Raw genomic sequence first — 13096 nt, 5'->3', positions numbered from 1 at the left:
CTATGGCTTTGAGTACCGCTATATGTGTCCCTTCCAAATGAAAGAGAACTCGGATCCGATTCAGGCGTCACGGCCAGGCCAACCACCCGGGCAAGCAGGACATCCCTCTAGAGCAGCAGCACAGAGTAAGAGGAGGAACATCAACAAAAAATCATACCGATGAGCAGGAAGAAGAATCTCCGTCTCCACACAACCACCTCCCATCCGAGGACCCGACCGGCCAATGTCGATCGACCTCCAGACACCCATAGCCCGCGACCTCGATGAGATCTAGGGATCCTCCACCCCGCTGGCCCCTAGACGAAGACAAGAGCTTCACCTGACCGTGAACGCGGCCCGGGGAAACTTATACAGACGCGACACCGCCGCAACAGCCTCGGCAGCGTCTCCCTCAACCTTAACCCTACTGCGAACCCACCCCGGGCTCAGATCCGAGGTTCCCCCTCCCTCCCGCCGCTCGGCAGCGCCGGCGGCACGCAAAGGGCAGGCCTGCTCGCCTCCTTTCCCGACCCGCTCTACAACATGAGAATTTTTCTATTGATTTTTTTATGTCACATGGCGATTTTTACTAGTAGTATAGAATTTTTTTAGGGCTAAAGCGACAAGTTTATCTGTTTCCGTACGGCAAATCTGACGTTGATCGTCAGATTTTTAGTGCCAAAAATCTACCGTTCAGATTTTTAACATTTCCGAAAGGAAAAATGGACGAGCAATCGTTGTACGCAGGCTCTCAAACACGCCTTGCAATTTACCCGTGCACCATCCGTGCAGTGCGGGCTGGTCGTCTTTACTCCGAGGAGAAGATATGATTGGCGATGGATGGAGACGGCTGGCCTCGCCGGGGTCGCTTTCGACTGGCTTTTCGAGTGGCGGCGGGAGCAGCAGCTTCCTCTTCATTCGCGGCGCCACCACCAACCAACGCCGGCCCGATGAAAGAACCTCACTCAAAAGCGAGCATACATACATACGAGCGAGCCAGGGAAGAGGCCACGTAACACCATAAACCTCGAAATTAATCGGCATGGGCCATGCGCGCCCCGGCTCCGGCTGCTACGGCCTTTATTCGTGCACGTAGGCCGCAATGCAGGCATTCTTCCTTCTGTTGCTCAATTTAGTCAACATGTATGTATGTGGGCAATTCTCAAAAAAAAATGTATGTGGGCGCTGCTCCTTCCTACATTTGACTTGTTGGATTGATTGATTGATCGATCGATCGCTGGTTTTGGTACTTCCCTCTTAACTCCTTTTGTCCAGTCCTTATGAAGCCGTTTGACCCCCCTCCTCTCTGGGCTCTTGTGCAGAAGCAGCCCTTTGGGGTCCATTAGTAGGACCAAGATCAAGGCCCCACATTTCTTCACACACCTCAGAAAAAAAAAGTAATATAATTTCCTTTCGAAAAAGGGAGGACCTCCCTGGCTCCCTACCTTTTACATCCACTATGAACATACTCCCTCCGTTCCTAAATGTTTGTCTTTTTATAGATTTCAAATGGACTACCACATACGGATGTATATAGACATATTTTAGAGTGTAGATTCACTCATTTTGCTTCGTATGTAGTCACTTGTTGAAATCTCTAGAAAGATAAATATTTAGGAACGGAGGGAGTATTTCGTTTAGAGATTCTAAGAAGCAAATACTCCATCTGTATCAAAATATAAGAAATGTCTTATATTTTGACACAGGGGGAGTAGTAAACTAACTAAAATATTTTTGTTTTTTTTTCACATACTGAAGTTCAAGGTTTAACTTGAGGCTGCCCTTAAAAGAAGCACTTTCCAAGGAAATCAAACTGGGTTGGTTACATCATTTAGGGGCAATACAAAATTATGGGCTACATGTTTAGAGTGAATGAAAAAATCAATAATGACCGGAACTGATGTAACAAATCACAACATTCACCATTGGAATTAAACTAGTCAAAACCTTACATCTACCAGACAAAAAACATTATTATTTTATGATTGAAATCAACCATCCAGGACCTCCACAATAGTAGCTGGACCGGTAATCCTTGATAAGAAATTAATGATAATAACAGTAGAATGAAACATGTTGGAAAGGAAGCAAGCACAGGAGGAAGCGGAAAAAGTAGCAAAGTCAAAAGGGCTCGAGGAAATCAACAGGGAATTTGCTGCTGATGCTGAAAGGATGGATTTCACAAGTGATGGATATTCTCAACAGCAAGTTGACTTCGGAGAGGATATGGTGGAAAATACACAAATTATACAAGAGAGGGTGCTTAAGGAATATGGCGGATGTGAGGAGGAGGTCCTTGACTCTCAACCTGCAAGAGCTGCTGGGGTAGTTTCAATTATATCTGACTCAAGACAGGTTAACAAGCAGATCCTTGGAGAGAGAGCCTAAAAGACATAAACAAGAACAAATATGGAGTGGTGGATGAGGAAAGAAGGACTCAAAGAAACGTTGGTGATATGAACTCAATGGATAAGGCCGTGGACAGGGCCAAGGTCAAGAACTTGGAGACTATCCCAGGTATGTTTGATAAAAAAAATTCCTCCCCATGTAAAGATAGTTCTCCTGCTAGTATACCTTCTGTTTTAGAGACTGCTCATGGAGAGATAGTTGATATTGCTGCTAAATTAGGATTTAAATTGGGAGGGGCTGAGGAAGTAGTTAATAAGGTCGAACATCTAAAGAACTTGGAAGCTTCTAGACTTTCTGTTTATAATGCCAGCATCGATAAAAACAAAGAGAATATTGTGATTAATAACCATAATATTAATGAGGGTTTTAGTATTGAGGAAATAGAGGATTTGCTTACTGATGATGAAGGGAAAGAGCAAGATAATGAAGAATTAGATAGTATTATTAGAAGTATTGCTGGACTAGGGACTGTATGTACTACAAAGAAAAAAAGATAGTAGGGAATTATACAAGGGTGTTGTGGTTGGAAAGTTTAGAAGTAGAAGTAAAGGATATTTTAAAGGAACTAAACTTTTCTAATATGGCTGGTTTATTTTGGAATGCCAGAGGGCTGGGTGACCCTGAGAAAGTAAACTTTCTAAAAAATGCAATTGTAGAGTTTAATCTGAGATTTGTTGGCATTCAGGAAACTAAGAAAATATCATTTACTTTGAGCTGCTTAGAAAATGTAAGTGGTAGTAGTGCTTTTTCCTGGTGGTTTGCGCCTGCTGTGGGACAGTCAGGAGGGTTGCTGTGTGGTGTTAACACTGTTTTTTATGATGTTGTAGAATCTGAAAAAGGCAGCCATCATATTAGGTTTTTGGTTAGAGATAGAAAAAATGGAGAGCTTTTAAACATAGTGAATGTATATGGTGCCCCACACAAAAAAGATAAGGAATATTTTTTAGTTGAATTAGTCCATATATGTAATGTTAATGCTTTTCCCATTTTTATTGAGGGGATTTTAATATCATTAAAAAAAGAGGAGAATCTAATAGAAATAAACCTTTAAATAAATGGTCACATCTGTTTAATGTTATTATTGAGAACTGGGAGATGAAGGAAGTTGAATTAAATGGTCGATTGTTTACTTGGTCTAATAACCAAGATAATCCAGTTTTTGAGAAACTTTTATCGTTTTAGAGCATTTTTCCGCTGATGTTCCTTAGAGCTCTTCCTAGAGTTTTGTCTGACCATGCTCCCTTACTACTAGATTTTGGTCTGAATTTGCCTAAGATAACTAAACCTTTTAAATTTGAATTGTGCTGGTTTTGAGAGAGGATCTAGATGCGGTAGTAATTGGTGTTTTATGTAATTCTTACTATGGTAAGTCTTTACAAGATCAGTGGCAAAAGAGAGCTAGAGTTTTTTCGGAGAACACTCAAGGGTGGAACCTTAATTACGTGTGGCTTTACAAAAAACAGAAAGTTTTTCTTACGAAATCTATAGATGAGATTGATAGAGAGTGAGAATATAGGTTTAACTAGAGACAAATACATCTTACGTAAGAATCTGGAGGAGGAACTTTCTAAGATTCATAAGAGGAAATCCAATGGTTATAGAGATCTAAAGAAAAAGAATTGTTAGAGGGAGATGCATTAACTGCTTATTTTATTTCTAAAGCTAGTAGTAGGAAAAGAAAGAATAGGATTATTTCCCTTGATAATAATTGTAATGAGGTAATCCAAGGAGATAAAGACTTGCTGCTTTTTGCGACTGCTTTCTATAAGACTATAAGAGCTTTATTTGGGCCTGCAGAGAAAATATCTAATATCTCCCTTGAAATTGACATGCCAGTTGTACTGGATGATATAGATAGAGTTTACTTTAGATGAGATAAAAAAAGCTGTGTTTGAGATGAAAACCAACAAAGCTCCTGGACCTGATGGTCTGCCTATAGAGTTTTATCAGAAGTACTGGCATATCATAGGAGTAGATATTTTAGATCTTTTCTGCGATTTTTACAATGGGAAGCTTGATCTAGCTAGGTTTAACTATGGGGTTCTTGCACTTATTCCCAAATGTGCTGATGCTCAGACTTTGCAACAGTACAGACCTCTTTGCTTACTAAATGTGATTTTTAAGATTTTTTACAAAAGTGCTCAACAATAGAGCCATTGCTGTAGCAGATAAAGTTGTAGCTCCTGTCCAGACAGCCTTTATTAGAGGTAGATACATTCTGGATGGGGTGATTGTGTTGCATGAAATATTGCATGAAGTACATAGGAAAAAAGAGAGTGCTGTGTTTTTTAAAGTAGATTTTGAAAAAGCTTATGATAAAATTAATTGGGATTTTCTGTATTTTGTCATGGAAAAGAAGGGTTCCCCTCCTAAATATAGAGAATGGGTCAAACAGACAGTAGAGAGGGTCAGAGGGGTAAGGTAGCTGTTATGGTGAACGACCAGATTGGTCCTTTTTTTGAAACGAAAAAGGACTGAGGCAAGGAGACCCTTTGTCCCCAATCTTGTTTAATATTGCTATTGATATTCTTAACTTGCTCATATTAAAAGCTCAAGACTTGGATCTGGTCCAAGGCCTAGTGCAAAACTTAATACCAAATGGGATCAGTATGTTACAATATGCCGACGACACTATCTTTATGTTTAAGGATAATCTGGAGAGTGCTAGGAACATGAAATTGGTTCTTTGTCTGTTTGAACAACTTTCAGGTCTCAAAGTTAACTTCCATAAAAGTGAGGTTTTTTGTTTTGGGGAGGCTAAAGAGAAACAAGAGTGTTATTCTAGTATTTTCACTTGTGCTGTTGGTAAACTACCTTTTAAGTATTTAGGGTTACCTGCTAATGCTGTGAGGCTATGTAATAGTGATTGGAATTGGCCTGAGGAGAAGATGGAGAAGAAATTGAGTGTTTGGAAAGGTAGAAATAGATCATATGGGGGTAGATTAATACTAATTACTTCCAGTTTGTGCAATATTCCCCTTTATATGATTTCTCTCTTCGAATTACCTAAAGGACCTAGTAAGAAAATGAATTTCTACATGAAAAGAATGCTATGGCGAGAGGAAGATGTCAAGAAATATCATTTAGTGAAATGGGAGGATGCGTGTAGACCTAAAGAGATGGGAGGTTTAGGTGTTTTAGATTTGGATATAATGAATATTTGACTACTTTGTAAGTGGATATGGAAACTTGAAAATAATAATGGACTATGGCAAGATTTAGTAAGGAAGAAATACCTGAGCAAATGTACTCTTAGGGGGTGTAAAAAGAAGGTTGGGCAGTCTCATTTTTGGCAAGGGATTATGAGAGTCAACCCTATTTTCCTACAGTATAGTAGAAAAATAGTGGGTAATGGAGAGAGAACTATGTTCTGGAGCGATATTTGGCTGGGAGACAAACATCTCCGTGTGCAATTCCCTAGATTGTATGCCCTAACTTTCAGTGCTAATTTTACTGTTGCTAAAGCCTTATCCGAGAACATGAACTTGATAAGATTTACTAGAAGGATATTGTGGGGGGACACTGCTGATATGTGGTATGAGCTGAAAAGCATCTGCAGCAGTGTAACCTTGAATGATCAGGAGGACAAGTGTAGTTGGTTGTTAACTAGATCAGGAAAATTCTCCGTTCAATCCTTATATCTAGCTCTTAAAACTAATCAGGTAGCTTGGCCTCATAGAAATCTATGGAAAGCTAAGATTCCTCTAAAAGTTAAAGTTTTCATCTGGTTGATCTTCAGGAACAGTGTGTTGACTAGAGATAATTTAGCTAAAAGAAACTGGAAAGGTAAAGATAAAAGTTGCAGTTTCTGTGATCATTCTGAAACCGTGGAGCATCTTTTTTGCACTTGTGTGGTAGCCAAGTTTGTGTGGGGGGTTGTTAGGAATGTCACTGCTATTTATGATATTCCTTGCAAAATTGAAGAGTTCAGCAGCTAGATAGAGATGTTTCCTAAGAAGATGAGACAAACAGTAGCAATGGGTGTAGCGGCGGTATTCTGGTATTTATGGAAAGCTAGAAACGCTGCCACTTTTCATCACATTTACCCGCATGATCCGAGTGTGCTGTTTTTCCAAATAGCTTACTGGATGTCATACTGGGCTGGCTTACAGCAACAGAAGCTGCGCGACATGGCGGCGTTGTTGGTTGATGTTGCAAATGGCTTCTTCAACAAGAGCAGAGGATGGGCGCCAATGACAAAGACTGACTGGGAGTGGGTTGAGAGCTTTTCTATGTTTTGAGTTTTCTTCACTGGAATATCTTGTAGTCTCTGTCTGGATAGTATGGTTGTTCTAAGCTCTGTCACTGCTTGGAAAATGAGGGTAGGGGATGGAGCCCTGTGTGGTAACCATTTCTCCCATAGTGCTTCTTTAGTCTTTTCTCCCCCTGGAGGCCAAGGTAGGGTGTCTGGGGCTGAGAAACAAATTTTTTTATGACTCTGTTTATTCGGTTTCCTTTCATTCAATGAAATGAAATCGGGGTGTGCCCCCTCAATTAAAAAAAAAAGTAGAATGAAATAACCAGCACATCATATTTGCCTGAATTAGTCATTTCCAGGAGGGGAATTTTCTTTTTCGAAACGGATCCAGGAGGGGAATTAGTCTACGTGCAGGTGGCCTTGAGCTCGTCGGCATACCTGAACATCTCAGCCTCCTGGGCACAGTTGCATGTCTCCCTTAACTAGTCCTCTCCCTAGTAATATTGTTATACTTACCAAAATTCATTGAATAGCCAACCTCCCATGTGTGAACAGTTCCCTCTACTTTTCAGCATTTGCGATAAACCTGAGTGTGCTGTAAAAAAAATCAACAGGAAGGAGATTGTCTCCTAATTTGGCTCAGCAATGGAACACTATGCCTGTTTCTACTACTACCGTTCCTCTTGACCCTAAACCTAATGAGATATGGTGGGCTTTTGCCAAGAAATATATTCTTACTACTAAATCCATGTATAAATGTTTGGAGAGTAACATGGCTGGGGGTCATTACAAGTAGATTAGGGATGCCGAAATTCCATTGAAAATTAAATGTTCTTGTGGTGGTTCTTCCAAGATATTGTTCTAACTAGGGAGGTGATACAACAACAACAAGGCCCTCAGTCCCAAACAAGTTGGGGTAGGCTAGAACTGAAACCCATAAGATCTCGCAACCAACTCATGGTTCTGGCACATGGATAGCTAGCTCCCACGCACCCCTGTCCACGGCTAGTTCTTTGGTGATACTCCCCTAACTAGGGAGGTGATGAGGAAGGAAAATGGTCTGGTAATCCTATGTGCTCATTTCATGACCAGGTTGAAACTTCTCAACATTTGTTGTTTTGTGGCCAATAGGCACGATTGTGTGAAGACCTGTTGGTGCTGTCTTTGGAACTTCGTTTTGTAATTAGGTGCCAGATGGTGTAGTGGCCTTTTCCTATTGGAAATTGTGACGGTGACTATATGCTTATTTGCCGGGAAAAACTACAGTTTTTTTTACATAACCCTATACCCACAACAACAGACTAACAGATAACAGAGGCTTATGAAGCCCCCTAGTAAGATGTAATGCTTGCAATCTACATGTTTCATCCAGGAGCATGGGGCAGAAGCCAGCATTACAAACTATGTACAGTCTTACAAGATAATGGACAAGAGCTGGCTCGAAGAGGTGAATGAAAGGTTAGGCAAGCATGGCACAATAGCTGCACTAGGTGCCAGATGGTCAGTACCTTTTTGAGGCAAAAGTTGATCAGTACTAGGATCCTGATTTTTTCTTCATATTCCTCCATTTGACTCTCAGATCACTCGCAAGGCGTGACCTGTGAAATGTATCCTTGCCATATTCTAATATCTGAGTCCACGGAATTGGTGCATCATCCTTTGGGGTGAACTTTAGCATTGCATCCTGAGTCAGAATAGCCAATGGTGTGATGTTAGCATGCTAGCAAGAACACAACTACATACAAGTTAGTAAATAGGAAATTTAGCAGAAGATGGCATAAGATTTTAGCATCAGTAATGTCAGTTAACAGCCTGGGGTATGCATACCCTCAAAGCTTGCTCTTCTTCTTCTGTCCAACAGAGCTTTGGGCGCCTTCCAGGTGGTGCAGGAGAATTACAGCTGCAAAGACATATATGGCTCAGTTTCTGGAATTACAAAAGCAGACGCTATTATAATGTACACTTCCAAATATATAAAGTTTCACAATAATTGGAAAACATATTCAGTTAAATAGAGTCTAACTTCACTATCACATATGTAACTTCATTGTAACCATGAATTCTCAAAAGCCCTTGCGGATTTGAAATTGACCCTGAATAAAGAGGCTGACTTTCCTCTATATCAAATATCATGAAACAGAGTGGCAAGTCCGATTAGAGATATAATCTCCTAAAGTTTTGATCATCTCGAAGCTAATTAGCATCATACTATCTACGGTGCTGAACAAATAATAGAAAGTGCTTGTGCAAGAGCACTGGAACTCAGTAAGTTCGGTCTCACAAACATCCACCCTACAGCTGTTTTTTATCTCAGATCGACTATAGAGATTTACTTATCACAAGTCTAAATGAAGATGTTCAATGTCGTTTGATTATAGGTCAACCAGTCAGATATTTTTAAGTACTCCAAAGAACATGATCGGGGAAAGAAGTGCTTATGAAGCTCCTTCCTAACACTTACTAACGCTTGGGTTGATATCGTTTGCTTGATGGTGAAGGCATCTGCTGATCCTGGCATCGCAATGCTTTTTTAGAATTATAAGATACCACTGTCTCCTTTTCTTGGGATCTTGCTTTGTGGCGTCTCATGTTTCGCCAAGGAGGCGACGACCGATGGCCAGAATTATTTGAAGATGTGGCTTCTATTTCATCGGAACTTTTGGGGTCGTGAGAATTTGTAAGACTGTCATGTTTTTCAGCCTCAACACTCTGATTGGCAACAGGACTGCGTCTATTCTGAGATGAATGTTGCGCATCATAAAATGAATTGCCATTACCATCTTCATGGGCTTCTGCACCTTCCACAGACTGCTCAACTTGTTTTCTTTTATTTTGGAGTACACAATCTTTATTGGGTGCAATATCACAATTCAGACCAAAAGATGCCTTTTGAGCGATTACGCCCTCAGGACAAGCGTCACTTGTAGCATTTGTTTTCTGCTTCTTCCTCTGCTGACCAGGTTCCTTATGAGAAAGATTATATGTATCGGACTGATGGTTACCTTGCCTTTTGGAAGCATCACACCCATTCAGCTGACCCTCTTCAGGATGTACATCACTTGTATCATTTGTTCTCTGCTTTTTCCTCTGCTCACCAGGTTCTTCACCCTTATGAGAAGGGACATCTGCTTCAGACTGACCTTGCCTTTTGGATGTATTATGCTCATTCGAGTGATCCTTGCTATTGGTAGCTGTTTGCTGTTTTCCAGTAGATTGTTCATGGTGTTCCTTTGGGAATTGCTTTGTGCCAAGGAAAGCAGGTAGGCTCTTCCTAGCTTCCAAATATGTTTTTTTAGCCTTTTGATATGCTTCGCTAGCTTTAGTATAGAAACATACAGGGCAATAAAACTGGCCAGAAACATCAAATGTCACTGATGACCCAAAACAGCTTTCATGAGAAACTAATGAGCAGCTGCTACATTTCAGCAACTGTCCATCTTTACCACATTTTATGCACAAATCTTGTTCCGTAAAGTCCTGAGTGGAACCATTGGCATCTTTATCCTGACTACAGGAAGGCATATTGCCCATCAATGATAGAAGACAAGTGGCTGCAAACCCACTGGGACTGTCATTGGAGCGGTGCACATTTGATGTTTCCATCGCATTGCAGCGAGAATCTAGAGCAGTCTTCCTACCATCGGATGTATTATTTACCAAGATGTTGCCATCATCATGTAGTGCTGGATTGGCTTTGTCAGCACAACTGACTTCCAGAAGAACCTTATCATTTTTCTCCTTAAACAATTTAGAAGGCCCTGTAGCATTCTCTTGTAGAATGTTGGTTTCAGATTTATCTCCTTGAACAGCCCCGTTGCAGCTAACAGAAGGTACAACACCAGCAGTTCGTAGATTCCATTCATTATGACCAGAATCCTTTTCCACTGGCTCAATCCTAGCACTACCCTCATCCAAAACATGACTTGCTTTCTCACTGCTGTCATGTTGCGGTGAACTCTTTCGAGTTTTTCTGCCATGTAGTTCTGCAATTACGCCTGTACCATCCACAGCAACAAACTCAGGCAAGGATCTTGTTTCAGATGTATTTGCCAGTAAAGCGTCAGTGTTTCTGTCAGAATCTGGAGCCACCGTAGCCTGCATGGTCAATCCTTCATGGCTGAGATTCTTTGATAAATGAATGTTGGTGCCATTACCATGTGATCTCTCTCCATCATTATCGTGGAATGAGTTTTTGTTCTTGTCTCCACAGGATTCTCGTTGAAGAATGGTAGTTGGACTCTTTTCTTGGGACATGGTAGTCTCCGCCGCAACCTGCTTTGACATAAGTTCAGTATTACCTCGAAGCAAAGCAGCACTGCAGGTAGCTGAAGCAGGCTCGGCTGTAATGGACCTGTTTCTATTATCACTACTTGGACTCGTTTGTGCGGATCTGACACTGACACCAACACCAATGGTATCTTCTTGAGGGCGGTCGTAACACCTACTGTACAGCGTAGATGGTTCACAGAAATCGGGAGTTGGCACCATAGGATCCTTCTGCACATTTCTTGTGAAAGTTCCGTTGACAAAATCGGTTACACTCTCTCGCTGAAAATCAGAACTATCTGTAGGGCACCCATGCCTCTCTGCATTTACATGATGATCAGGGTTGATACTGGGCAACGACTGGTCATTGCCATTGTTCTTGCCACCCTTCTCCACTGGGGGCGGTGGGACCATACACGTGATGTCGGGTTTCACTTCTCTAAGCTGAACATAAAAAAAGAAGATTAATCATACGTGAAGCGAGTCCTTTTATTTTCAGTTTTGAGAATAACTTTTTTGACATACCAACTCCAAAGAAGTTTCTTGTAAAGCCGGTGTCTTGATGCATATAAACTTTTGGATATCCTTGCTAAAAGGTGGAAGCATATCTTTCTCCAAGCTTCCTGAACTCCCAACCTGCAGATATTACATTCATGTAAAGCAAAAAAATCAAAAACATCTGGGCACTAGCTAAATAGCAGCATGTATTAGCTAGCACAAGTTAAAGACACCAGAGCATATGATGATTGTTTTGTATAAGGAGAGGTAATCATAAAAGAGCACCGGATATGTGAAACCATTAGAAACATGCATAATTATGTGATGTGCAATATCTAACATGGCATCCCTGCTTCTTACACAAGTTAAAGAATTTAAATATTCAACTGTAAAGTGATGCTGTTATGATCTTTAGGGACATCGTAAACGTATAACTTGCTAGAATACCCTTTGCTGAGGTAATGTCTGTTGGGCGTTGGCACTTGGAATGACTTGAGACACAATTGCCAAGGGATATAATCATGTTCCATATCACAAGAAACATGAGCTCAAATAATAACATCGTCTAGCCTAGCAACATTGGTGAACTACAGCACTGGATCAGTGAACAACTCATTAGGTACAAGCAGTAAGTTCTCCACAGAGAACATAACATATTAAAGGTGTATGCTTGCTTTCAGCCTCAAAAAAGCCCACTACTGTTGACTAAATACCAAAAATGAGATGCCTGTCAGAATGCTGCCATATTCTGAGTCATTGGTAAACACATGTTATTACATACTGCAAACAATAAGCAAAGTATGCTCTTGTTATGTTCACGGCTATTGTCGCTAAACACAATCACTTTGTGAATCAGTGAAAACATAACTCTACCACCTATGGAAGAAATGCAAAACTAAATAACAAGCCCCATCCGTGGAATCAATTGCTGATTCGCTGTATAGTGGAGCCCGTCGTCTCCAACTTTTAACTGCAAGGACTACATTTCGGCCACCGGATGAATCAACCTTGAATGAGCATGTTTTGCATTCTTTAAGGAGGGAATTAAGATTATGAGTTGTGGTCTGACTTTGCATCATGAATCTGGACAAGATTTAATCTAACTAGCACATTAGTTAGGAGCAAATGCAGAGACGGTGTGTTCCATCTTGCTATACTTTTGTGCCTGAACCAAATTTCAATCACTTTACTACACAAGTATTATTCCAGTGATGACAAAAGGTAAACCAAAAATTTGAAGTTATGAACCACCAGAATGCACGTGGTAACAAAAGGGCTGCATACCTGTCCGAGCAACTCAGTCAGCAATTCCTCGCAAGGGCGTGTGGCATCAACCCTAAGCGTCCCGCCACCCGCCACCGCCGCCGCCGCGGCCTCGCCCTCGCCCTCGCCCGGGGCGGCGAGGGAGACGACCTCCTGCAGGCATCGGAGCGCAACCCGCTCCCGCGTCTCCTCCGGTGCGCCCGCGAGGGACTCCGGCAAGACGCCCACCAGCGCTGCGGAGCACCGATAACCCTTGGTGAGATCATTGAAAGCGTCGAGGTGGTCGGAATAGGCAGAGGGTCCTCCCACAGTGCTGATGGTACCTTTGATGAGGGAGAAGTCGAGGGCCTCGTCGCCGGCGAGGGCGTCGACCACCCAGCAGGCGGCGAAGCGGCAGGCGGAGAAGGGGGCCGGCATTGAAACACCCAGAGGAGTTTGAGGGGCAAAACTGCAAAAAAAAATGCTCAACTTCTTAGCAGATCA

General features: G+C 41.7%; 1 protein-coding gene across 2 annotated transcripts; it reads right to left on the bottom strand.

Moving 5' to 3' along the window:
• Positions 1 to 1029: 1029 nt before the first annotated feature.
• LOC123071684 (uncharacterized) lies at positions 1030 to 13072 on the bottom strand. 2 transcript variants are annotated; one of them, XM_044495270.1, is made up of 7 exons: positions 12937 to 13072; positions 12635 to 12846; positions 11378 to 11488; positions 9048 to 11296; positions 8414 to 8486; positions 8095 to 8270; positions 1030 to 1352 (listed from the first exon to the last, which is right to left on the bottom strand). In XM_044495270.1, the coding sequence occupies exons 1-6, from the start codon at positions 13028 to 13030 to the stop codon at positions 8121 to 8123; spliced, it is 2889 nt and encodes a 962-aa protein (XP_044351205.1). In that variant the 5' UTR covers positions 13031 to 13072; the 3' UTR covers positions 1030 to 1352; positions 8095 to 8120. The 2 variants fall into 2 exon arrangements, with proteins under 2 accessions (XP_044351205.1, XP_044351204.1); XM_044495269.1 differs by lacking the exon at positions 1030 to 1352 and having other exon boundaries at positions 7813 to 8270.
• Between the last annotated feature and the right edge of the window lie 24 nt (positions 13073 to 13096).

The sequence above is a fragment of the Triticum aestivum genome, chromosome 3B (assembly GCF_018294505.1).
Source record: "Triticum aestivum cultivar Chinese Spring chromosome 3B, IWGSC CS RefSeq v2.1, whole genome shotgun sequence".
NCBI classification, from domain to species: domain Eukaryota; kingdom Viridiplantae; phylum Streptophyta; class Magnoliopsida; order Poales; family Poaceae; genus Triticum; species Triticum aestivum.
The sequence above is the reverse complement of the archived record's forward strand: the minus strand, read 5'-3'. Positions and strand labels throughout refer to the sequence as shown.

What these genes read in the sequence shown, in the direction of transcription:
- LOC123071684 (XM_044495270.1), bottom strand. Translation starts at nt 13,030, where the DNA reads ATGCCGGCCCCCTTCTCCGCCTGCCGCTTCGCCGCCTGCTGGGTGGTC. An exon ending in TGACTGAGTTGCTCGGACAG is followed by an intron (nt 11,489 to 12,634) that starts GTATGCAGCCCT and finishes TAATATCTGCAG; the next exon opens with GTTGGGAGTTCAGGAAGCTT. An exon ending in AAGAAACTTCTTTGGAGTTG is followed by an intron (nt 11,297 to 11,377) that starts GTATGTCAAAAA and finishes TTTTATGTTCAG; the next exon opens with CTTAGAGAAGTGAAACCCGA.